This window comes from Hypanus sabinus, unplaced genomic scaffold (assembly GCF_030144855.1).
Source record: "Hypanus sabinus isolate sHypSab1 unplaced genomic scaffold, sHypSab1.hap1 scaffold_1258, whole genome shotgun sequence".
NCBI lineage: Eukaryota > Metazoa > Chordata > Chondrichthyes > Myliobatiformes > Dasyatidae > Hypanus > Hypanus sabinus.
The window spans coordinates 1-27,417 of NW_026779323.1; the positions used below are offsets into that span (position 1 = coordinate 1).

The window sequence follows — 27,417 nt, forward strand, 5'->3', positions numbered from 1 at the left end:
CTAATGAGTAGCTGGAGTCTCTGCGGGGCCGGGGGGGGGGGGGGGGGGGGGTGGGGATCCACCAATCCCGACACGTGATCCCATTTGCCCCTCCCATTTAACCGGCAGATGCCGCGCGTCTGTTCCCCGGGCCCCGCCTCCCGATGATGTAACAATCTCTCCCGCGCATGTTCACAGTCTCCCGGGTGGACGGTGTTATCCTCTCCGCTCAGAGCTGAAGTTGTTCGGCTGTGTGATCGGGAAAGATTTTCGTCTCTTCCGTCGGGATCCACTGTCTGCGGGCCGAAGATATCACTTTCCCATCGGTGAGTATTGAGACCGGTCCCGAGCGGGGAGATCCGATGTTGGTCGTGAGCACCGACTGAGGGCCAGTTAATCATTTATTTTCCAGTTATCTGGGCTCGTCAGAAATGTGTCGACTTCACTTAATCTGCATTGAACGATCCAAAACCAGGAGCCAAGGCTGTCTGTTTTCTGCAGAATTTAAATAGAAGTCCCGCCGACAGGTCACGTGAGGCTGTGTGTTGCAGATTCGCCCTGCCCTCCGCGTTGTGACACAAGATCACGTGGTGTGATTTTGGCCACTGAGTCCCATTAATTTCCCCGAACTCGTCTCGCTTCCAGAGGCTCCCTCGCTTTTGTCCTGGAGCTTTATGGCTGTTGTGTCTTCTCCCGGACTGGGGTGGGTGAGAAAGGAGAACGTCCCAGGTTGTGGAGAATCTTTTATTTCACTGCCTGCCTTTACCGAGGACTGATCTGGATCCAAAAGACTGTGCAGTTCCTCTCAGGTCACGTGGCGGACATTTACCATGCAAAGCGTGAAGTGTCCGGATGGGAAACTCTATAGTGTGTTTGATAAAAATTTGGTGAGGATCAAAGTAAATATGACAAAGTTCTTGTTGTTTCTTCTATCTTTGTCATTTTTGTATAATTTAATTCAGTAGCTGCGGTGTGTTCTGACGTCTCCGGACCGGCTTTTCCATGTTTACAACAGTAGAAATAGACCCGTGAGTCTGGTGTTCTCAAACTGTGTGAGGGGACCCCTCACTGTCACCAGTCTGTCACTCGGTGGAAATCAGGCAGAATCTCAAGTTGCACTAAAAACGAAATGTTTGAAGTCATTCTGACGAAAACGTCATTAACCTGAATTGTAAAGTTTGTTCCCCCTCCCCGCAGCTGTTCCTTACTGCTGAGTGTTTCTGGTAATTCCACTTTCTTTTTATTACATTTAACCTGGAAATGGAAATGACTCGATCTGTGTTAGTAGAACAGTAAAGAAAGCTCAGAACTTTTCCCTGTCAATTATCCTGGAACCAGTTTGTCTGTTATTGCTGGAAATGTGTTCAGTACAGTTGTTGCTAACGAGGTTCAGATGAATAATCTCAGGAGTGATAGAGATGGTTCTGGACCTGGAGTTCAGAGGGGACGGTGGGGGGTGGTGGAGGGATGTATGGTTAAGTAAACCTACCAAATGCTGAAAAGCCTGGATACAGTGGACATGGAGACGATGTTTCCATTAGACGGAGAGTCTGTGATCTGACAGCACAGTCTCAGAATAAAGAAGCTTCCAGTTAAAATTCAGTTGAGAATTTTTTTTTGCCATTAGGTGTCCGAAGTGTGGAATTTGTCTGCCAGAGAGGTTGGTTGAGGCTGCGATTTCGGTATATTTATGACAGAGATTAATATATTCATGATTGCTAAGTAGCTTCAGGGGTTACAGGATGAAGGCAGGAATATAGTGTGGGAATAAAAATCAGCCGTGTTTTGAGTGGTGGATCAGATCAGATGGATCAAATCACCTAATTCTGTTCCTTATGTCTTACCATAACTGAATGATGGCTCCTTCTTATCCCATATTCTTTTATGTCATGTGAGGGACAATAAAAGATTGTTCACTGAGATCATTATATCTGCCTTCAACGTTTAAATTTCAGTGAGTTTTGTTCCTGTTAACATTAAGCAGAAATGTTTGGTCTCCTCCTTTGTATTGTTAATGTGCTTCATTATCTTTCATGTTAAAGTTTGACCTGCAGTGAGAAGATTTATTGGACTGAAGACGAGGGAACAGCAACAAGTGAACCAGCCCGAGGACTGAGAGCATCAACTGGAGAGAAACCAATCTGGCTCGGAGATTCCGGTGATTCAGTCAGGAGAAAGTTTGGTGAGTCTCATTTACTCAAACACTGGTCCTTTAGACATTACATACCTGTACAAGGGAAGGTAGGAAACAGCTGGAGTGAGACTGAAGAACCAGTTATGCCTCTGTCAGACCCAGTTGCAATCACTCCAGGGTCTGGTACTGTTCTTCCAAGCAGGCCAGCCCTTTGAAACCAATCCCATTCTGTGGAAGTCAAATCTGGAGAGAGTCTCTCAGAGACTGTATTAGTACAAACTCTTTATTCCAAGTATCTGGGGCTTACTCAGTTAGTCACTCAAACAGGAACAGTCAATGACTGTACCCACACCAATCCACTAACTGACTAGCAATTCCCCTTCACCACAGATATATCCATCCAGATACTCCCCCACACTAGACAGGCTGGAACCAAATTTATTTACTACATGACAGGCTGGAGCCCTAAAGACAAATGACAAAATAGTCATAATGGCTTACACACACAGAACAGACTGAAACTGTCCTATCTCTTGCGCATGAACACACAAGGTGATGAGAGTCCTGAAACCCTAACTAGCTACCCTCAAGAAGAAATATGGCTCAGCATGGCTTAGTACATCTGTTTGATCATCAGCAGTTTCTTTCAGAAAAACAGGCTGCTATTTTTTAACGGTGTTAAACTGTACTTCATTATTCCCTCCTTTTTGATCATTACATGAGCAACAAAACAGTAATTTTTTACAGAGAAAGCAACCAAGTACAGCTTTGACTTCTCAGTGGGAAAAAACAGCATACATCAGTAATTATAACAATGATACGTACAACTATTAGGACATAATGCAATATCATGCTCAACATATTACAAACAGGCCTTCGAAGATCACTTTTTTCGACCCCTTCCGTGAACCCGTGTAAATCCTGCCCTACTCTCTGATGCTGTCAGTCTCCTAGGCAGTGTGCTCGGAGAGGGATGTAGTGTTATTAGACATATCAGGGATAAAGGTGCAGCATTCTGTATCAATAATAGCACAAGCTCCCCCTTCTCAGCTGGGATAAAATCTAAAGCCGTACGATTCTATACGACTGTTTGCCAGATTGCAATCATTTCAGTGGTGTTTCTGTTACTTGGAGCCTGTGTTTCTGTCAGGGCCCCCTGCAGTATTGTGGCCAGCTCCTCAAGTGCTGTAGCCAAATTAATTATCTCTTGTGAATTCCCGGCTACGCCATAGGAGAGAAAAAACTATCATCAAAGATCAGCTCAGTCCTCAGTTATTCCTCTCCGCTGCTGGGCACCTGCAGTTTATGGCCAGGAAGCATGTTTTCCCAGTGTAGGAAGTTCTGTTTGGTGGGGGCCTGAGATACATCTGTCAAAACACTGTGTCTGTCAGGGCCCCTAGTTCTACCCAATTTGGCATAAGTGTGACAGAGACAGGAAAATCTTAACTGGATGCTGGGGTGAGCCCCTCTCAAAGAACATAAACACAAACACCACTGTTACGCACCCGTAACGGTTTAAATGAACCAGCAGCTATAGACAACACCTGGATTCGAGTTTGATGTTAAAAGCGCTGTCTTTATTAGTATCTACTTGTTTAACAACTTAAGCAAAATAATCTAAAGTTAAAGGTGTTATGAGTACACATATGTGTAAATATAACTCCCAAACCACTGAGCTCAGGGAATACCAAGCTTAAAGTCTTGAGATGGTGAAGCATAAAAGTTCAGTTAAGCCATGGAGTAAATGACGAGAGAGATATTTTTAATCCAAGGTGAATGTCGAGAGAAGGCAACTACATTTGAATTCCACAAATTCCACGGTGGTAAAACAGGATAACAGTCGCGATAGGTCTTATCCATTGTTGTTCTAAATCCACATACGAAATATCACCAAAATTAGCTTATCACAGGGATAAGTCTTCAAAGGAGTATGACCACCCAAGCAAGGGTTAACGCACAGGTAGATTCCACAAGGTACTCCCAATCCAGATCCAACACACAAAGTATTACCGACAGTGATTTCCACAGAATATCCCTTCTCACAAGTGTTTACCACATAACACACCCGAATCCTGCTAAGGATTAAACAAAAGTGGAAGCAAGGAGATACTGCAAACAAATCCCCCATTTGGATTATACGAATTATCACCAACAGTGATTGATCACAGGGGTACTCTCTTCAAGTGAATTACCACAACCAGGCAAGGGCTAGCACAAAGGGGTCCTCACAGGATACTCCCAAACCAACAGATCCACTCCAATGGATCAAACAAAGTGACAATCCCACATTCGGTATACAATGGATGAATAATCCTTGCTTCAATGAAACAAACTGGGAAGTGTAAACACGCTGTGTGGTCAAATAGTTCCAGCGTGCGTTCGTGTTCTCTCTCTCCCCCCCCTCTCTCCCCCCCCTCTCTCCCCCCCCTCTCCCCCCCTCTCTCCCCCCCTCTCTCCCCCCCTCTCTCCCCCCCCTCTCTCCCCCCCTCTCTCCCCCCCTCCTCTTCCCCCCTCTCTCCCCCCTCTCTCCCCCCCTCTCTCCCCCCTCTCTCCCCCCCTCTCTCCCCCCCCTCTCTCCCCCCCCTCTCCCCCCCTCTCTCCCCCCCCTCTACACCCCCCCTCTCACCCCCCCCTCTCACCCCCCCCTCTCACCCCCCCTCTCTCACTCCCCCCCTCTCTCTCCCCCCCCTCTCTCTCCCCCCCTCTCTCTCCCCCCCCTCTCTCTCCCCCCCTCTCTCACCCCCCCTCTCTCTCCCCCCCCTCTCTCTCCCCCCCTCTCTCTCCCCCCCTCTCCCCCCCTCTCCCCCCTCTCTCCCCCCTCTCTCCCCCCTCTCTCCCCCCCTCTCTCTCCCCCCTCTCTCCCCCCTCTCTCCCCCCTCTCTCTCCCCCCTCTCTCCCCCCCTCTCTCTCACCCTCTCTCTCCCCTCTCTCCCCCCCTCTCTCCCCCTCTCTCCCCCCCTCTCTCCCCCCCCTCTCTCCCCCCCCCTCTCTCCCCCCCTCTCTCCCCCCCTCTCTCTCTCCCCCTCTCTCTCCCCCCCCCCTCTCCCCCCCTCTCTCCCCCCCCCTCTCTCCCTCCCCCTCTCTCCCCCCTCCCTCTCCCCCTCTCTCTCCCCCCCTCTCTCTCCCCCCCTCTCTCCTCCCCCCCTCTCTCTCCCCCCCTCTCTCTCCCCCCCTCTCTCTCCCCCCCCTCTCTCTTCCCCCCCTCTCTCTCCCCCCCCCCTCTCTCCCCCCTCTCTCTCTCCCCCCCCCCTCTCTCCCCACCCCTCTCCTCTCCCCCCCCTCTCTCTCCCCCCCTCTCTCTCCCCCCCCCTCTCTCTCCCCCCCTCTCTCTCCCCCCCTCTCTCTCCCCCCCTCTCTCTCTCCCCCCCCAGAAAGCTGCCGGCTGACGTCACTCAGGCACTATCTCTTAAAATGACAATCCACGGCAAAAAACCTAGGTGACAACCCCGCTTTCCCCTATGGGGTAACCCTCGTGGAATAGGGCTAACGGTAGGCCCTTCAACCAAGTGAGTCCAGCCTTCGCCGTTAGTTTGGCCAATTTACTCTTCAGAGTGTCATTGGCTCTTTCCACTCTGCCAGCGGCCCGTGGGTGGTGTACACAGTGGAATTGTTGCTTGATAGCTAGTTCGTTACATACCCCTTCGTTTACTTTCACCACAAAGTGTGGGCCATTGGTAATTCAATAAAATCAAATTGTAGACAGAAAAACGTCCACCTGTCAAGGGACTCGTACCCGGTGTGCATGGTGCAGGCTACCAACCATTCCCTCCTTTCCCAGGGGTGGTAAATCATGTATATAATCAGCCAATATTGGTAATAACTGTGTAGGAACACAAACCTGTCCCGCTGGGGTAATCCAAAAAGCTAGGTCAGGGTCTTTCTGGCATCCCATCTGTGACCACAGTTTGCGCTCTTCCTCAGAGGCGTCCCCCTGAAAATTATTTACCTCCCACATGTCTGGCAAACCCGTTCTGCTTTAGTCATGGAGGGTTGCTTGACGGGGAACCCGAGGAAGCTACAACTACTGAGGATAGTGCCGCACTTTTCACTGTCTGATCTGCTAGAGCATTGTGTTTAGTGACACAGTCGGACAAGCGAGTGTGGGCTGCACATTTCGTAACAGCCAAAACTCGAGGTAGCTGTACAGCGGTGTGTAAGTTGTTTACAAAGGTGGCATTACTAATGGGGTGGCCAGAGGAAGTCAGGAATCCCCATGTTCCCAGAGAGCCCTGTAGTCATGTACAATCCCAAATGCGTAACGGGAATCTGTGTAAACGTTCCCACTTTAGTCTGTTGCCCCAGCAACAGAGCACGAGTCAGAGCAAACAGCTCAGCCTTCTGGACGGAGTCAGATGCTTCAAAAGAAGCTTGCTGAACAATTTCACTGCCTGTCACTATTGCATAGCCAGAATATCGTTTCCCTGCTGGATCTACAAAAGAGTTTCCATCCTCATAAAATTGCTTCGGGCTAGAGGGGGTATTATGGAATGGATGGGAGAGTCTGTCCTTCTTTCACAGTGATCTGGACAGGGGGACAGTTGGTGCGACCGACTTCATGGCCTGAATTTGCTCAGAGATGGGGTACAGCATCTTGGGATCGGTCAATATTAAAATTGTGTCTTACCAGATGTCCCGCCTTCACCTCAGACTCCTTCCAGTATCGGAGTTGGACCACAGCCAAGTCTTGCCAGTCTCCCTCGGTGCTGGAGGCTTGTTTCAGCAAGGTGTAGGCAATGAACTCTGGGCTCTTTGGCTTGAATCCAGGGCAAACATTAACAGTGCTATGGGGAACCACCAGTTCTGTCTGTCGCCAAAGGAAATCTGGAAATTCGGCCAGTAATGCACTGCCCACTTTTCCTTTAACCTCTCCAATCACCATGACCGGGAACTTCTGTCCCTCGAGGGGTGCATAACATTGGCTTTCCTCAGCTGAGCACCCCGTAGGGTCAAAGCACAGAGTCACGTAGGGGTCGGCCTCTGGCAGAAGGGGTTCAAATGCAGTGGAGTCCAGATTAGGTGCCCACAACAAGGGGGGTCGGAAATTGGGGAAGCTGTCAGTTGTTCACCTGTCACAGGGTGACACCATTGCCTGTGCAGAGAATCTCAGCTTCCAACAGACAGAGCAAGTCTCACCCTGCTGGATTACACCCCCGACTGCGGGGTGCTGACTGTAAATGAAACCTCACAATGGTTCCCGTGGAATTCCACCTCCAGTGGCTGGTTATGTGAATACATACATTCCCTGCCTTCAAACCCAGACAGAGTGAATGTTGCATCTGAGAACTGCAATCCCTTTTCCAATACTATTTCCCGATTGAGAGTGGTTGTAGCTGCCCCCATATCGATCATAAACGGAACTGGAATAGCAGCAAATGTCAATATTACATTGGGCTCTTCCTGAGGGGTGGTACTCACGGTAGGAAGCATCCTTGCTTGTCAATTTCTAAATGGTTTGTTGTCCCCACCTGTCCCGTGGTAGGTGGTTGTTCCCATTTCTGTTCCGCAGATATAGCCTGCTCACATCCTTCTTCCCACTGAACATATTCACCTTTAATATTCTTTTCATATCTTTTTATTATTATTATTATTATTATTATTATTATTATTATTATTATTATTATTATTATTCAAAAATAGCACAAGAGCATTGAAGTAACAACACTTACAATGCCTCATAAAAGAGAAAATTATCTTAAGGATTGAAAATTTTGTAAATTAAAAGAATGAAAAGTGAGGGGAAAAAAAAGAAACCCATTGGAGGTACAACCCCGGAGCCGTGCGTCATACAAAAAGCTTCTAAAAATAAACATCAAACCGCCAAAAAGAAAGAAAAGATATATCAAAAAAATTTACATTTAGATCGTGGAGGAAATCTATCAGTTAACTGAAATGATAATAATGAACAGGTGAGCCCCATCTGTTCTCAAAATCAAATAAAAGTACAAAGGTTCGACTTCTAATTTTCTCCAAGACACAGCATCACCTGAGAGAGCCATTGTGACAAAGTAGGAGCTGATATATCCTTCCATTTCAACAAGGTGGCCCTCCTAGCTGTCAATGTAAGAAACACCATGGATATTTTGAGGAATTATTCCAAAAAGCATAGTCAATTTATTAGGTTGTAAGTTGATTCTGAGTGCTTTAGAAATTGTCGAAAAGACTGACTTCCAAAACTGTTTTAATATAGAACTTCACCAGAACACATGTGTCAGTGTGGCTATCTCATTTTTACATCTATCCCAATACTCGTCAACATTGGGAAATATTTTCGGAAGTCTCTCCTTCGTCAAATGGTAATAATGTACAATTTTAAATTGAATCAGTGAATGACTAGCACAGATCGAAGAAGAGTTAACCAGCTTCAGAATCCATGTCCAATTCTGCCATATAAAAGAGAAATTGAGTTCCTTCTCCCAGTCCAGTTTAATCTGAAGTAAACGACGCTTATCCCTTTGTAATAATAAATTATAAATTCTTCCAACAGAACCGTTCAACGAGGGGTTCATATTCATAATAGTATCTAACAAATCGGCCTCCAATATGTAAGGAAAATTATTTAAATATTTTTGTAAAAAATGTCGAACTTGAAAATATTGTAAAAAATGTGAATATAAGAGAGAATACTTACCGACAAATTGTTCAAAAGACATCAATCTGCCTTCTTTAAATAAATCCAAAAACGAATTAATACCTTTATTTTTCCAAAGTAAAAAAAAAATTGCAACACTCCAAGAAGGTTTAAAAAAGTAATTATGATAAATTATACTACAAAGTTTAACCTTTTTAAGATTAAAAAAATTGCGGAACTGGATCCAAATTTGTAAAGAGTGCTTAACCACAGGATATAGGTTTAAATTAGCAACGTTAGCTAATTGTATAGGTAACTCCTAATAACGAAGTTAAATAAAACTGTTTCACAGCGTTAGCAACGTTAGCTAATTGTATAGGTAACTCCGAATCACGAAGTTAAATAAAACTGTTTCACAGCTCTCAGTTCCTGGTCTACCCAGATTGTCTGTTCATTCCTATCAACCCAATGTAATCAGAAGGACATACACCGCGTTAACAGCCCAATAATACATTCATAGATTAGGCAAAGTGAGACCACCATTCTTTTTCAACTTTTGCAAATGACATTTACCAATTCTTGGTCTTTTATTATCCCAAATAAAAGATAGAATAATAGAACAAATCCGATCAAAAAAACTTCTTAGTAAACAAAAACAGGAATATTCTGAAATAAATATAAAAATTTTGTTGGGCGGAAGCAGACATTTTGCTTGCTTCTTCTGGAATAATCCCAAAAATTGCTGTAAGTGGATTAGGTTGAACATCCACATCTATAACTTTAGATAATATTCCAAACACATCCCTCCAAAAATTGTTTAACCTTGCACCTGACCAAAACATATGAGTTAGAGTAGCTACTTCTTCAGTACATCTGTCACAAATAGGGCTTATATTAGAAAAAATATGCACCAATTTATCTTTGGACATATGGGCCCTGTGTACTATCTTAAACTGAATTTAGATATGGCATGTGGAGATAGGTGAATTATTGACTAAATAATAAATTTTACTCCACTGATTATCTGAAAGTGAATGTTGAAGTTGTACTTCCCAGGTGCGTTGAACCCTATCATTAGGCGACATGCGAGCATTCATTAACTGTTTATAAAGGATTACTATTAATTGTTTTTGACAAGGTTTAAACTGAAAAATAGCATAAGCCAAATTTAAAGAGCAGGCCAAGGGGTAAATTGGTTAAAAAATCACGTAAAAATTCCCAACCTGTAAATATCTGAAAAATGTGTATTAGAGATATCATATTTGTCCATTAACTGTGAAAAAGACATTAAACAGTCTTGTAAAAACAAATCTAAAAAAGTCCACTAAAGGAGGAAAATTGGCTTTATAAAGATCCTGATATTTTTTAGTAATTATAACCCCTAAATATCTAAAAGAATCCATAACTTTAAAAGGAATATTATCATATATAGAGACAGATTCATTTATAGGAAGTAATTCACTTCTACTAAAATTTATTTTGTATCCTGAAAGGTCTCCGATTTAGTCATATAATTTTAGCAAAGCAGGAATAGATTATTCAGGCTTGGATATATATACCAATAAATCATCAGTGTAAAGAGAGATCTTGTGCATGGTCTCATTCACAAAAATCCCATGAATATTTTCAGCTTCACAAAGAGCAATAGCAAGGGGCTTGATTCTTAATTTACATAACAAAGGACTTAATGGACAAGCTTGGCTTGTCCCCTGTGATAGCTGAAAAAATGAGACCTACAGTTATTAGTGATAACAACAGCAATAGGAGCTTTATATATCATTTTTATCCAATTATTAAAATTAATACCAAAATCAATTTTTTCTAAAGTATTAAATAAATATTTCCATTCGATTCAATCAAATACTTTTTCAGCATCCAAAGATATAAGGCATTGTGGAGTTTTAGAAGAAGGTGAATGTATAATGTTAAATAATCTCCGAATATTTGAGAAAGAATAATGACCCTTTATAAAGCCTGTTTGATCTTTAAAAATGATTTTACCCAAAATACTCTCCAACAGATTGGCCATTATCTTTAAGTGAATATTAGTATCAACATTCAATAATGAAATAGGTCTGTATGAGGCACAATCAGAAGGATCTTTATTCTTTTTGAGAATTAAAGAAATAGAAGCTTCATAAAAAGTAGAGGGTAAATCACTTTTCACAAAAGATTCTTTAAACATCTCCAACATATACGGAGAAAGCAATTTTCCAAATTTTTTATAAAATTCTACAGGATAACCGGCAAGTCCCGGGGCCTTACCAAATTGCCTTGAGAAAATAGCTTTATGAATTCTGGATTCAGTAATTTAGGCATCCAGAGTTTTTTGATCCTCAATAGAAATTTTAGGGAAAGCAATCATTTGTAAAAAAAACACAACATTCATTTCAGAAGAGTCCACTGGACATTGAGATTTATAAAGTTCAGTATAAAAGTCTTGAAAAATCTTATTAATTTCTTCATAATCCCGAGCCAGGGTACCATCTTTTCTACGAATTTTCAAAATTTGCCTCTTGGCTCCAGCTGATTTTAATTGAGATGCAAGTAGTTTATTATTTTTATCTCCAAACATATAAAATTGGGTCTTTATCTTAAGTAGATCAACTTCAATTGAATGCGTTAATAATAGGTTATATTATGATTGAAGTTCCACCCTTTTTTTAAATGTCAATATTAGGGTGTCACATAGATATTATCTAAATCTTTAATTTGTTTTGAAATTTTATCTAATTTTGCTTTAGTCTGTTTTTTTAAGTTTAGTTGAATAAGAAATAATCTGACCACATAAAAATGCTTTGAATGTATCCAATATAATTAATTTAGACATACCACTTATATCATTAAAAAGTAAAACATTCTTTAATCTGGCTTTTGATAAAACTGATAATGTCAGAGCTTTGCAATAAAGTCTGACACATGTGCCATGGTGGACGGCCAAAAATGTCATCATCAAATTCAAAGGACAAACTCAAAGGCGCATGATCAGGTATAGCAATAGTGTCATATTCACAGTTTTTACCATTAGGCAAAAGACAGGGATCAACTATAATATAATGAATCCTTTAATATATTTTATAAACATGGAAAGAAAAACAATATTCTCTGTTATCAGGGTGTAAATGCCTCCATAATTCGATCAACACAAAATTGGTCAAAAAAGAGTTAATAACTGACGCAAAATGATTTGGAAGTCATTGATTAGTTGAGCTCTTATCAGTCATAGGATTTAAGCAACAGTTAAAATCCCCACCCACTAACAACATATACTCATTTAAATCTGGCAGTAAAGCAGATATTTTTTTTAAAAAGCAGGATCATCTAAATTAGGACCATACAAATTAACCAAAACAACCTTTCTATTACAAATCACTCCTTTAACAATTAAAAATCTACCATTAGAATCTGACCTAATGAGGACCATTATCCTCTTGAGTAAATATATTAGATTTAATAAAGATAGACGCACCCTTACTTTTGCTCTGAGAAGTTGCATGGAGTTGTTTTCCATTCCACCAGCGAAAAAATCTATTTTGATCTCCTGCTTTGTTATGCGTCTCCTGAGCAAAATTTATATCAGTTTGGAACCGATTAATAATTTTAAGTCTTTTTTGTTTAATAGGATAATTCCAACCACGTATATTCCAAATGATTACATGAATCCATTTAACTGCCATACTATAATTTTATTCTAATTTACTTTATACATGCGCAGAACACATACCAATACGGGATTATCAAAGATGGCAGTGATGAAGAATAAAGCCAGATAGAAAACACGCATGCTCTGGAACCACCCAATGGGGAAAAAAAAACTCCTATCTTTAAACCCACCCACCCTCCCAAAAGCCTGAAAAAAAGGCAAGTGAACTAAGATAGATGCAAAGACATGGGCCACTCTGTTGTTCTCATCTCTGCCTCCCCCCAGCCAGTACATAAAATAAATAAAATGACCTTGCAAGAAAGACAGTAAAGTCTCAACAAAGGAGAGTGTTTACATTCTATCATGTGTTAAACAGAAAAAGAACCAAAATAATATAATCTCTTATAGAGAAAAGCCAGCCCCATCTTAAGTTTAGCTTTAAATCCCTAAGAAAACTTTAAATTCAGTTATAGGGCGCTATAATAAAACAGATTAAAAAAAGTTAATAGTATACTTAACTGATCTAAATTGATGGAAATATTAATTAGTAAAATCATAGTAACTTAACCCTCCCAGATAAATATATAAAAAGAAACCCTGTTGGTAGAAAAAAAACTACCAGTTAGTAATTTAAGAAATAACAAAAAAAATCAAACCAAATATTAGATAAAAGGAACAAATCCTATTATCCTCTTTTCTCAGTCAAATATGTAATTAACCATTTAAACAGTCATACTTGATCCGTAAATGTTCTTTCCAAACAAAAATCCAATAGGATGTAATGATGAGCAGGTTTTCTTTTCTTCTTTTATTAATCTGTCAATGAAATATCCAAATAGCCTTCATATATCTTCTTTTCGTAGTGTGAGTAATATACAGATAATCAAACAGCTTTTCAGATAGTTCATTCAGTAGTAACGTCAGTGGTGGTGACAGGTATAGCCTGGACAAAATCCAGCTCGACTTTTGGGTCAAAGAAAGTACATGGGGAAGAATTAGGAGGAAAAACTTTCATTCTTGTTGGGTAACTCAAAGAGGGGAATCGTTTCTTATCATATGCTTGTTTCATTACCAAAGCAAATCTTGCTCTTTGTTCCATTACTTCTTTTGGATAATCTTCGTAACAACAGAGCTCAGACTCATTGAATCTGAAAACTCTGTTTTCTTGCCTGTCGCATTATTTGACCTTTTATTTTAAAGTGATGAAAACAAGCCAAAACAGATCTTGATCTGGTTGAGTCTTTAAATTTCGAAGTGGACAGCCTGTGTGCTCTTTCAATAGCAAGTAGCTGTGATGAAATAGTCAGAAATAGATCATGAAGGAGCTTACCAAAGTAAACCATTACGTCTCCATTTTCAGCTCCTTACTGCAATCCAATGATTCGTATGTTGTTTCTGCGAGTCTTAGTTTGCAAATCAATAATCTTATTAACGATATTTTTCCAAACAGGTTGTAGTTTCAGACAGTTTTTGCTGAGTTAACTTCAATTCCTCTTCATGATTAGTAACTTGAGTTTCCATATCTTTAAGTTTTCCCAGAAATAAGTTCATTTCATTATATTCTTTTCCAGTTGATCTTTAATTGCCTTATTCTGATCTTGAATTGATTTCAGTGTCCGAACAATATCTTCAGCCCATGATGGCATTTCAACAGATCTTTCCTTCGGTGTCTTTCCTTTTTCATTACCTTTGTCAGTTAGGTTTATACAGATTCTTCCCACTTCTCATAGGCATATGCATATCACTCCCCGTCAAGAATCAGCAATTAAAAATTTGTAATTCAAAATTTAAGCTGTGGGCGGGAGAGAAAACTAAGAGCAGCACAGAATTAGTGCTACTCCATCGACAGACAGAGGCAATCTCCATTCACCTGTAATATTAGTTCCCTTTGGGGTTGATTGGCATTCGAAAGGCCTGTCCAATGATATGTTAAAGCTCGTTGTATTCGATTTTGGTCATTGTCAGGCCAATCCATATTATTTGTTAATGATGTTGGCTAACTTAGTTGGTAAGCATTGGAGCAGTAAGGCATTAAATTGGGGGGACAGATTCCCATCATTAAAGGCTTGCTCTCCTAAGAAAGTGCTTTAGCAGGCCACAAAACTCATACAGTGTCGATATGCCAGACATGGGTTCGGGATTCCATGTTTCCCTATCAGTTGTAACTTTAGACTGACATTCCTGCCCTTCTCTCCTATGTAGACCGGCCTTGGTTTGCTTACGTTGTTTTTCCTGCTGTCGTTTTCGGCGCCCATCCATCCATCCATGCTCTGTTTGTAACGTCTCCCAAACTTTGGTGTTCCTTCTGCAGTACTTACCTCTATCCTAGTGGTCGCCAACCTGTTGATTGTGATCGACTAGTCTACTTTTGAGACTTTCCCAGTAGATCCTGGGAAAAAGGAAGAAAGAAAGAAACTGTTGAGAGATTGTTCCCAGGTTGTGGGGTTTTAGTTCCATTTTTTCTACATGCGTGTAACTGCCCCGCACTACACAGTGTACTTCAGTGGTCCCCAACCACTGGGCCGTGAGGAAACAACATGAGTCAGCTGCACCTTTCCTCATTCCCTGTCAGCCCACTGTTGAACTTGAGTGCACGCGAGGTCATCAGTCGCCTAACCGCAGTGACACCCTCATGCCAGAGATCACCAGTTGGCCTCGGGCGGCCGGTGGGAAGTGCCGTCACTACTGGCCTGGAGTGCTGCCTCTAAACCTGTTTAGCACACTGAATGTTCGTGGGGAATCTGGTGCTAAAATATTCGCCGTCGATCTAATTTGGGCTCAGCGTTTCATAGGTATCAGAGCAGCTACCGTGCTGTGATCTACTGAAACAAACTTTTGTCGGCTGATAGGTCCTACAAGGGGGGGCGGGCCCGTGCCCTGTCACACTCCTTGCTCGGTCGGTCACTCTCTCCAGACTGTGTCTACCACGGCCCCAGCACAGGGACCTCCGGCCCTGACATTGTCCTCTCACCCGACCCACGACCAACCAAACCAAGCCAAGGCATCTGGCGGAGGGCGGGCAGGAGGCTGTCCAATGAGGCAATGAAGCCCTCAAATCTGCTTCGGTACCCCGAGTCCAAGCACCCTGCACTTAAATGCAAACGCGTTGAGTTTTTTCAGCGGAGAAAACGTGAGCAGCGCGGGACAGAAGCTAAGTGCCGAGAGCTGCGAAAACTAAATTACAGAATAGACCGGACATAAGGAACCTGCTTCGAGTATCGCTGTATTCCTATCGTGGTTCACACCCCCACCCACCCCATCCCCCGTCAGCCGGTCCGCAAGAATATTGTCAATATTAAACTGGTCTGCAGTGCAAAAAAAGGTGGGTGCCCCAGTGTTTATACATTATTTCTACTTCCAGGTTGTGGGGTTTTACTTTTGGTCTTTTCTGCCCTCCTACGCATGCGTGTAACTAATTGATCTGGGTCGATCTTGCATTTTAGTAAGGCCAAGGTAGGGGATCTTGGGCTTAAAATGGTTGGTGACCACTACTCTGTCCCTTTATCACATGCATTATTCCTCCAACTTGCTGATAATATACTGTTCCACTTTAAAGGTATGTCACATATGGAATTTATTCCAGTTAGCCAAGGATTTCCTTCTACGCCACTGTGTGGTGTTAGGAAATCATGTACAAGGCAAGTTACAGCAGTAGTTTGCCATTGCCTTCTGCTGGGTGAGTTGTTTTGTTCACCAGCTCTAACCCAGCACAGATGAAACAGTGTAAGGGAGTCGGCTGGATTCAATCTCGGGACCTCTTGCCTCTAAGTCCAACGCTGAAGCCACTATGCCACCAGTGGCATAGCCAGCAAAGTTCTGCTTTACAACTGCCTTTTCCTTCCATTCCCTTTTCAACAATTTCCACTTCTTTCCTCAGTTCTTTATCCAAATCAAATTTACTGCTTGTTCTCATGAGGTAATAACCCAGGCTCCTGCACCCTCCCCCATCCGTGGCCACATTTTGTTCCCCAATTTCTTATTCAGCACTGCACTCAACATTCACAAATTTTTTTCCTTGTCTGAAGAACTCTCACACAAATTGTGTCGGGCTGCTGCTGGCCCACTTGTATCAATCGACTGCAATTGACCAGTGGTCTCCAAGTAATTTATTGGGCACAAAGCCTCCTGCTCAATAAACAATGAGATAAATGTACCCGGCTGGCACCTCCTGCTTAATGGATGAATTTACCTGGCATGTCTGCCTCCTGGCCACTTAGTAAAATTTTGCCTACCTTATACAAATCTCCCAACAAATTCTTTCCTGATCCTGTCAAGGTATGTGATCAGCCTTGAGTGAGGCACCGTACGTCCAAAGGAACTAACGGTGAGTGACAAATACCCATTGGGCTCCCTTTCGGTCTCCGCAGTCCCCAGAGTGGTCCAGCTGCTTACTCAGCCCGTCTGCTTGGCACTACCTATATTGGGATGCTGTTCATGATGCCAAATGTTAAAGTTGAATCTGAATAAAACTCAGGAGACCAGCTTCTTATCGACACTATGGTTTATTGTGCATTCAGATGCCTGCAGGAGTTTTGAGACCCAGTTGTCAAAGGGGAGCACTGCCACCTTCTGACAAGTCGAATGACTTGGGTTACAGCCATATATTTATAAATAGTACATCCCATACATTAATATTGCAAGATGTTATTTGAACTGGCACACACACTAAGTGTGTTGATGCAAAACTTAATTACTTAGATAACAGAGTTTGGTTTTAATTATAGATGGGTGGACTGTCCAGTCCTTATCAGTTATTCCCTTTGCAAGGCCCTGACTTAATTACAAACAGATGTTCATTCCTGTCCCTATCAGTGAGTCCTCCTCCAAGGATACTCACAACAAGAATACAATGTATAATCTTATCAGCTCTCAATGTGTTTCTCTGCAAGCCACAGAGAACGGGTAATGAGTCTGTCTTAGCTAAACGCTGAAGACAGAGTTCACCAGTTCAAAATTCCTATTCACTCCCAATTATTCTTTTAGCCAGAGGTTACACAGGTTCAAAATGAATTTTTTATATACCCTTAATTCGTCAGGAGGGTTCAGGGGAAATCTTTATGCCCAATATAGAAACTGGTGTTACCTGTGTGTATTGTGGCAATGCAAGAGGTGCTGGAGAATTTGTAAGTGGGAAGAAGTGGAGTAATATTTGCAAATCTGACTTTTTAAAGCATAATTTAGCAAGCAAACCACATATGGGCAATATACAAAAGCTTTGGTGAGAAAATCCTTCATTACCCGTTACAGGCCTACTACATAGGTTGTGTGAGAGTGCAGATGAACTCGATCAAACCCAGGGGAGATCAAAGTACTTATCAACAGTGATTTGCTAGCTGTGAAAACAATTACCTCTCTGTATAAAATTTACTGTGCACATGTCACCGAGTTAAAAATAGTGCACAGTACAGGATTTGAGTGCACAGTGGTCATTACAAATTAGAGGGGACATTGGTGGGAAGGTGGTGAGACCTCCAGTGTCCCTGATGTCCTCACCTACAAGATGTGCACCCTGTACGTTAAGGAGATGGAACCTGAAATGGATAAATTCCGGATCATCTGGGAGTTGGAGAGGGTGATAGATATGACATGAAGAGAGGTGAGTTACACCCAAGGAGCAGGACACAGGAAACTGGGAGAGAGTCAGGAAGGGGAATGAGGTTAAATAGCCATTGCGGAGAACTCTTGTGCCCATCAAACACAACAAAAGGTAGACCACTTTAGAAACTGGTGGTGAAGGGGATTACCTGACAGTCAAAGGGGTGATAGGGGATTCATTAGTTAGGGGAACAGAACAAGAGGGGACTGATATCCAAGTGGTAAGGCATGCTAGTGCTAGTGAGGGTGAAGCGGGTGATGTGGTTAAAATAAGCTGTAAGGGGAATGGGAGCCAGAATGACCAAACAGATAATGGAGAGGGTGAATTGAATTGAATTGACTTTATTAGATACATACTTCATAAACATGAGGAGTAGAAATCTTTATGTTATGTCTCCATCTAAATGTGCAATGTGCAATTTATGGTAATTTATGATAGATCGTTTGTACACAGGACAGTCAATATAACATCGAAATGCAATTGTATCAGCATGAATTAATCAGTCTGATGACCTGGTGGAGCCTGTTGCTCCTTTTGCTGTGGTACCATTTCCTGGATGGTGGCAGCAGGAACAGATTGTGGTTTTGGTGAATTTGGTCCCTGATTTCCTTTGGGCCCTTTTTATACACCTGTCTGTGTAAATGTACTGAAAAGTGGAAAGTTCACCACTACGGATGTGCTGGGCTGTCCGCAACACTCTCTGAGGTTTCCTGCAATTAAGGGAAGTACAGTTCCCATACCAGGCAGAGATGCAGCCAGTCAGGGTGCTCTCAATTGTTTCCCTGTAGAAAGTCCCCATCTTGGTCCCCATCTCCAACTTTTTCATCTATCTGTGGTGACAGAGGTACCGCTGTGCTCTTTTCACAACACAGCCGGTATGCACAGACAATGTAAGGTGCTTTGTGATGTTTATACCGAGGAACCTAAAGCTGTTCACCTTCTTAACCCCAGATCCATTGATGTCAACAGGGGTTATCCTGTCTCCATTCTTCCTGTCGTCCACAATCAGCTCCTTTGTTTTTGTGACAATGATGGAGGGTTTGTTTCCTTGACACCAGTCAGATGTTCAGATCATAGATAGATTCAGCAGTTAGATGGTTGAGCCTGGTGCAATAAATGTGCTGAGCTGTGTATATCACAATGCAAGAAGCATCGTAGGAAAGCCAGATGAGCTCAGGTAGGGAATTATGATATTGTAACCAATATTGGGACTTGGTTGCAGCCAACAGTCTCAGGGATTTAGAGGAACAAATTTGTAGAGAGATTGCAGACCATGCCAATAAACAAAAAGGTTGATTCAGTAAGTGATTTTAACTTTCCACATATTGACTGGGACTCCTAAACTGTAAAGGACTAGATGAGGTAGAGTTTGTCATATGTGCCCTTAATCAATACGTAGAATTCCTGATGTAGAAGTGTGCAATAAGCTGTTAGGAAATGATCAGGGCTGGTGACAGAAATTAGTGATCATAATGCCATGAGATTCAAAGTAAATATGGAAAAAGAGAGGTCTGGACCACGGGATGAGATTCTAAAATGGAGAAAGGTCAATTTTGATGGTATCAGAAAGGATCAGACAAGTGTGGTTTGGGACAGGTTGTCTCCCGGCAAAGGAGTACCTGTAAGTGGGAGGTCTTCAGATGTGAATTTTTGAGGATGCAGAGTTTGTATGTGCCTGCCAAAATGAAAGTTGAAAGGTAACTGGTCCAGGGAACCTTGGTTTTGAAGAGAAATTGAAGCCTCGTATATATTATTCCACTAAATGCCTCAGACTGTTGGGTGCTACCGAGACCCATTAATGACTACAAGTCATGATTCCACGCACTGAGCTCATCTGAATTTTTTTGTTGTCTTTTGGTTTCTCAAAGCTTCTGAATATTTGTTCTTTTGTTTGCCCTCTCTTTGACATTTATGTTGCTTTGGCTTCTCATTTTAGCCACAGTTCTGTCCTCCTGTCTTTCTGATGCTTCCACTTCTGTGGAATCACTCAGGTCCCAAATTGCTCCAGAAACTCCAGCCACTGCTGCTCAATTGTCACTCCTACCCTTTCCCTTCCAAACAAGTCTGGCCAGCTTCTCTGCCATATAAACATGGAGAAGTTCAGTGAAGAAACAGGCTGTTTGTCCCATCTAGTCAATGCCAAAAAAGCATTTAAACTTGCAGTGCGATCTGGACCAGCTGGCAAAATGGTTTGAGAAATGGAAAAAGGAATTTAATGCAGACAAGTGTGAGTTGTTGCACTTTGGTCTGACCTACCGAGGGAGGTCTTTCACAGTGACTGGTCGGGCACGGAGGAGTGTTGTAGAAGAAAGGGACCTGTTGTAGAAGAAAGTCCTTAATTCACTGAAAGTGGTATCACAGTTAGATAGAGATGGAAGGGAAGATTTTAGCCCAATGGCCTTCATGAACAAAAGTACTGACAACAATAGATGAATGTTATGTTGACTTGTAGAAAACATTGGTGAGGCCTAATTTGGAGTACTGAGTACAGTTTTGGTCACCAACCTACAGGAAAGATGTAAGGACTTTGAAAGAGTTCAGAGAAAATTCACAAGGATGTTGCCAGGTCTGGAGTACTTGGGTTATAAGGAAAGATTGAACAGGTCAGGACTTTATTCCTTGGACTGTAGGAGATTGAGGGGAGATTTGATTGTGATAGAGGGGCATAGATAGTGTAAATGCAAGCTGGCTTTTACCACTGAGATGGGGTGGGAGTACAACCAGAGGCCATGGGTTAAGGGTGAAAGGTGAAATGTTAAGGGGAATATGAGGGGAAACTTCTTCACACAGACAGTCATACGGGTGTGGAATGAGCAGCCAGCTCAAGTGGTGCATGCGAGCTCGATTTCAACATTTCAGAGGTTCATGTAGGTACCTGTATCATAGGGGTATGGGAGTGGGCAGATTAAATAGTTTAGCACAGACTAGATGGCCCAAAGGGCCTGTTTCTGTGTTGTAATTTTCTACAAGAATGTGAAATATTACAAAAATTCACTCTGTCTTTTTAACAGTTGTGCGGACCAACCACTCACCTCAACAGGAATTTTTAATATGGCATTAAAACTGTGGCACTTTACGTTAATAATACATAAAAGAAAATCCTAGATGCACATCAAGAAAGACTAATTGCATGAGACTGGTTTTGTTACTGTGGGGCCAGGCACCCATGCAGCTCAGCAGGAACAGGGAATAATACCAATGGAGAGAGTCTAACTCCACCAAGGTACAAATTGGAGATGACAGAAATGCCCCATTCTTATAGAAACAGGAAGTGCATCAAAGAATTGATGGTCATTCCAGATACCAGCACTCTGCCCAGTCAGGAGATGATTTCTCTGTCCAACTTGGGTAGAACCTCACTGAAACAGTGTGATACCAGGTCAAACCTTGGTAACTCAAGTAATCTCATCTGAAATGTTGTCCTACACCCATTGATGGATTTTGTAAATCTTTTTACAGGTTAAAATCAAGAAGGAATTTGTCTCCAGGAAGTTCAAACACGGCACACCAGTTTTGTTGTCTCTGTCTAGATATTTAAGGAGCAAGGGATTCAATCGACCATCCTTCCTGCTCAACTGTGGGGAGGGATTTATTCGGTCATTTGACCAACTGGCAACCCGTCATTTTACACAGGAGAAAGGCTGTTCACCCGTTCAGACAGTGGGAATGGATTCAGTCGGTTATCACAATTGAAGGTACATCAGTAATTTCACACTGGGCAAGGCCATTCACCTGTTCTGTGTGTGAGAAGGCTTTCAGTCGGTCATCCCACCTGTGGACACACCAGTCAGTTCACACTGGGCAGAGGCTGGTCATCTGCTGAACATCTGGGAAAGGATTCACTCATCTGATCTAATGGCACACCAGCGTGTTCACATTGGGGAGAAGCCATTCACCTGCTCAGTCTGTGGGAAGGGATTCACTCAGCCATCCACCCTACAGAGTCACCAGCGAGTTCACACTGGAGAGAGGCCTTTCACCTGCGCAGAATGTGGGAAGGGATTCACTAAGTCATCCACCTTACTGGTACATCAGCGAGTTCACACTGGGGAGAAGCCATTCAGCTGCTCAGTCTGTGGGAAGAGATTCACTCAGTCATCCCACCTACAGAGTCATCAGCGAGTTTACACCGGGGAGGGGCCGTTCACCTGCTCAGAATGTGGGAAGAGATTCACTTATTCATCCACCCTACAGAGTCATCAGCGAGTTCACACTGGGGAGAAGCTGTTCACCTGCTCAGAATGTGGGAAGAGATTCACTTATTCATCCACCCTACAGAGTCATCAGCGAGTTCACACTGGGGAAAAGCCGTTCACCTGCTCAGTCTGTGGGAAGGGATTCACTCAGTCAACCCACTTACAGAGACACCAGCGAGTTCACACTGGGGAGAAGCCGTTTACCTGCTCAGAATGTGGGAAAAGATTCACTGATTCATCCGCACTACAGAAGCATCAGCGATTTCACACTGGGGAGAAACCGTTCACCTGCTCAGAATGTGGGAAGAGATTCACTGATTCATCCACCCTACGGAAGCATCAGCGAGTTCACACTGGGGAGAAGCCGTTTACCTGCTTAGAATGTGGGAAGAGATTCACTCAGTTATTCAATCTACAGAGACATCATCGAGTTCACACTGGGGAGAAGCCTTTCACATGCTCAGTCTGTGGGAAGAGATTCACTGATCTATCCACCCTACTGAGGCATCAGCGAGTTCACACTGGAGAGAGGCCGTTCACCTGCTCAGAGTGTGGGAAGGGATTCACTCGGTCATCCCACCTACTGGCACACCAGCAAGTTCACATTGGGAAGAAGCCATTCACCTGCTCAGTCTGTGGGAAGGGATTCACTCAGTCATCCAATCTACAGAGACATCATCGAGTTCATACTGGGGAGAAGCCATTCATCTGCACAGTCTGTGGGAAGCGATTCACTGATCCATCCACCCTACTGAGTCATCAGCGAGTTCACACTGGGGAGAAGCCGTTCATCTGCTCAGAATGTGGGAAGAGATTCACTGATTCATCCACCCTACGGAATCATCAGCGAGTTCACACTGGGGAGAAGCCATTCACCTGCTCAGTCTGTGGGAAGGGATTCACTCAGTCATCCCACCTACAGAGACACCAGCGAGTTCACACTGGGGAGAAGCCGTTCACCTGCTCAGAATGTGGGAAGAGATTCACTGATTCATCCGCCCTACTTTGTCATCAGCGAGTTCACACTGGGGAGAAGCCGTTCACCTGCTCAGAATGTGGGAAGAGATTCACTGATACATCCACCCTACGGAAGCATCAGCGAATTCACACTGGGGAGAAGCCGTTTAACTGTTCAGAATGTGGGAAGAGATTCACTCAGTTATCCAATCTACAGAGACATCATCGAGTTCACACTGGGGAGAAGCCGTTCACGTGCTCAGTCTGTGGGAAGAGATTCACTGATCTATCCACCCTACTGAGTTATCAGCGAGTTCACACTGGAGAGAGGCCGTTCACCTGCTCAGAGTGTGGGAAGGGATTCACTCAGTCATCCCAACTACTGGAACACGTCAATTCATAGTGGGGAGTGGCCGTTGTTATGAATCCCTAGGTTTCGTTTGCTGTGGACTGTCATTTTAAGAGAGAGAAATAAAAAGTCTGACTTGCAGCTTGTTTACATTGCTCGCAGCTTGTTTCGTTTTAACCGAGGACACAGACACTCAGAGTCAGACGGAGACGGATGAAAAATGAAAGGATTGAAACCAGGGAAATAGTGGCCAAAGGTCACTGTTTAGAACATTCCTATGCCCACAAGGGTGGGTTAATTATCCATTCGCCATACATCGAATGTGTGGTTGTCACCTCATTTAACCCATAGGAGTGGATCTGATTTGGGATATCCTGTTTAGACCACTTAGTGTTAACCCTTGCCTGTGTGTGATGTGGTCATTCATTTGAAGATGATACCCCTCATGACAAGTCACATTCACTGATAATTCGTATGTAGATTTGTAAAGATGATGGATAAAATCTACAGCAACTGTTCTCTCATTTTAACACTGTGGAACCTGCAGAACAGACAGACAGACTGACGTACTTTATTGATCCTGAGGAAAATTGAGTTTCGTTACAGCCGCACCATCCAAGATAGTGTAGAAATATAGCAATATGAAACCATCAATAATTAAATAATAATAAGTTAATCTTTGCAAGTGGAAATAAGTCCAGGACCAGCATATTGGCTCAGGGTGTCTGACACTCCGAGGGAAGATTTGAAAAGTTTGATGGCCACAGGCAGGAATGCCTTCCTGCGATGCTCAGTGTTACATCTCGGTGGAATGAGTCTCTGGCTGAATGTATTCCTGTGCCTAACCAGTACTTTATGGAGCGGATGGGAGTCATTGTCTAAGATGGCATGCAACTTGGACAGCATTCTCTTTTCTGACATCACTGTCAGAGTGTCCAGTTCCACCCCCACAACATCACTGCCCTTACGAATGAGTTTGTTGATTCTGTTGGTGTCTGCTACCCTCAACCTTCTTTCCCAGCACACAACAGCAAACATGATAGCACTGGTCACCACAGCCTCGTAGAACATCCTCACCATCGTCTGGCAGATGTCAAAGGACCTCAGTCTCCTCAGGAAATAGAGTCGGCTCTGACCCTTCTTGTTAACAGCCTGAGTGTTCTCTGAGCAGTCCAGTTTATTGTCAATTCGTATCCGCAGATATTTTTAATCCTCCACCATGTCCACACTGATGCCTTGGATGGAAACAGGGGTCACCGGTGCCTTAGCCCTCCTCAGGTCCACCACCAGCTCCTTAGTCTTTTTCACATTAAGCTGCAGATGATTCTGCTCGTACCATCTGACAAAGATTTCCACCATAGCTCTGCACGCAGCCTCATCTCCCTTGCTGTTCGACATAACTGCCTTCTCTTGACATTTACCCTAATTTACAAATATCTCTCCCATCACCTATTTTGTGGATAAACTGAACTTTCATACCTTACCATCTGAAGACTCCAAGCCTTGTTTCCCCTGAGCTCAATAGTTTGGGAGTTAAATTTACACACATATATACACATAACACTGTTAATTTTCGTTTAACTTGCTTAAGTTACTATATTATAAGTGGATACTAATAAGCATTGTGGTTTTCACATCAAAAACAGATTCCAGTAGTAGTCTGTTGCTGCTGGTTCGTTTCTGAAGCGTTACGGTTCGCCTGCATCTGGGATATGATCAAATTTGAGGATTGATTAATTATCAATTTCATTGGGGAAAACTCTTTTGATTTATTTCTGTTTGGGAAATTTGCAGCAATGGATGTTGATCGATGTCAGGAAGCGCCAACCTCTGAGGCATTAGAGGACGCCAGAAGGGTTGAGTTGTTGAGTATTGCTGAAAGGTTAAAACTTGTTAAGGTGAAATTGACAATGAGGAGGGCACAGATGCAGAGGGTGATAGCTGAACATTATGTATCTGAGGGTGTGTTTAAAGTGGAGGAGTTGGAGGTGTTTCCTGAAAGTAAACCTCGTGAGCTTGAGCTCCAGTACAAGTGAGAAAAATTAAAGATTGAGGCTGCGGAAAGGCAGAGGCAGTTTGAGGCTAGAGAGGCAGAAAAACAGACAGAAAATTGTCTCATAAAGTGTGATAAAGGGAAAGGCTTAGCATGCCTATACTGCTTTGCCAGTTGATGAAGCAGCTGATTTTTTATACTGCACCAATCATCGCCACTGGGCTATAAACGTGCAGGAGCAGTGTGTGGTTCAGTGCTTTGCTCAAAAACACTCACACTGCCTCGGCTGAGGCTCGAAAACATGACCTTCAGATCACTAGTTCAACACCCTAACCAGCTGGCCACGCACCACACATTATGACATAGTGAAACAGGCTGTGCTCAAAGCTTATGAGTTGGTCCCAGAAGCATAAAGGCAAAAGTTTAGAAATTTGAAGAAACCTGTGAACCAGACTTATATGAAATTTGCTTATGAGTAATTTGAGTGTATTGCCCGCTGGTGCACATATAAAAATGTAAATGATGATTTTAACAGCTTGAACGAGTTGGTTTTAACTGAAGAATTCAATAAGTGTGTCCCTGATGACATAAAGACATATTTAGATGGAAATGATGCTGCCACTATGCAGGAGTCTGCTAGATTAGCAGATCAGTTTGCTTCAACTCATAAGCGTATGGTTACCCTGAATAAGAGTTTCGAAAAGAGTAGCAGGGATGACCAGGGTAAACCAGAAATTAATGCTGGGATTTGTCACACTTGTCAAGTTTTGGCTAAACCTCATCAGGTCACCCCAGTGGCCCCACTGTGGTCTATACCTGCATTCTGTGAACCCTTTTCTAAAGTTATAGAGAATTATGTTGGCCCATTGCCAAAGACTAAAGCTGGCCATCAGTATCTGCTAACTATTATGTGTACTGCGTCCAGATTCCCAGAGACAATACCGCTCAGAAATATTAAAGATAAAACTGTGTCGAAGGCTCTTACTGAGTTTTTTTTTACTTTATTTGATTTGCCTCAAGAAATCCAGTCTGATCAAGGAAGTAATTTTACAACTGGGTTATTCCAGCAGGTAGTTTATGAACTGGGAGCAAAACAAATTACATCGTCTACATACCATCCGGAATCACAAGGGGCTTTAGAAAGATTTCACTCTACCCGCAAAACAATGATTAAGACACACTGTGTTGAAAATGGAAACGACTAGGATGAAGGAATACATTTGCTTTTGTTCGCAGTAAGAGAGTCGGTTCGGGAATCATTGGGCTTTACTCCATTTGAACTCGTATTTGGACGCAGAGTGAGGTGACCTTTGACCTTGTAAAAGGAGCGGTGGATTGATGGGGATGTACATGTTAACTTGTTAGACTATGTTTTAAATTTCAAAAATAAACTTCACCAATTCTGTGGTCTAGCGAGACAAAACTTAAAGATTTCTCAAAAAAAATGAAGTGTTGGTTTGATAAGCAGGGTTGTGAAAGAAAATACCGGGTGGGGGATAAGGTGCTTGCCTTATGTTGGCGAATCCACTTCAGGTGAAATTCAATAGACCGTATGAAATAGTCTCTCAAATTAATGATGTGAATTATGTTATTACAACACACAACCTACGTAAACTAACACAACTGGCACACATAAATATGATAAAGCCTTGTTTTGACATCAGGCACCATCTGTGAGTGTTGTTGTCAAAACATATGAATCTGGCAACCCTGAGCTTGAAACAATTGACTCGTCTGAGACTTTTCACAAGCCAAACGTGGTCCCAGTTAGGCTAATGAACTCCGTTGTCCAGAAAACATTGATAACAAGTCGGCTCATCTGCAGCCAAAGCAACAACAACAGCTGAAGGAATTAATTCTGAAGTTTAAAGATTTCTTTCCTGATGTTCGCAAGCAAACCACGGTCTCATTACGTGATGCAGATATTGGTCAAGCCAAACCGATTAAACAACACCCATATCGCATGAACGTAGCGAATGTAAATTGGCTGAGCAATTGTTGT

General features: G+C 42.9%; 1 protein-coding gene across 1 annotated transcript; it reads left to right on the plus strand.

Annotated features, from left to right (window-relative positions):
• The first annotated feature begins 202 nt into the window (after window positions 1-202).
• LOC132386686 (gastrula zinc finger protein XlCGF26.1-like) lies at window positions 203-26,820 on the plus strand. The gene is made up of 3 exons (XM_059959031.1): window positions 203-305; window positions 2,022-2,161; window positions 21,380-26,820. The coding sequence occupies exon 3, from the start codon at window positions 21,776-21,778 to the stop codon at window positions 23,474-23,476; it is 1,701 nt and encodes a 566-aa protein (XP_059815014.1). The 5' UTR covers window positions 203-305; window positions 2,022-2,161; window positions 21,380-21,775; the 3' UTR covers window positions 23,477-26,820.
• Window positions 26,821-27,417: the final 597 nt, after the last annotated feature.

What these genes read in the sequence shown, in the direction of transcription:
- LOC132386686 (XM_059959031.1), top strand. Translation starts at nt 21,776, where the DNA reads ATGGCACACCAGCGTGTTCACATTGGGGAGAAGCCATTCACCTGCTCA.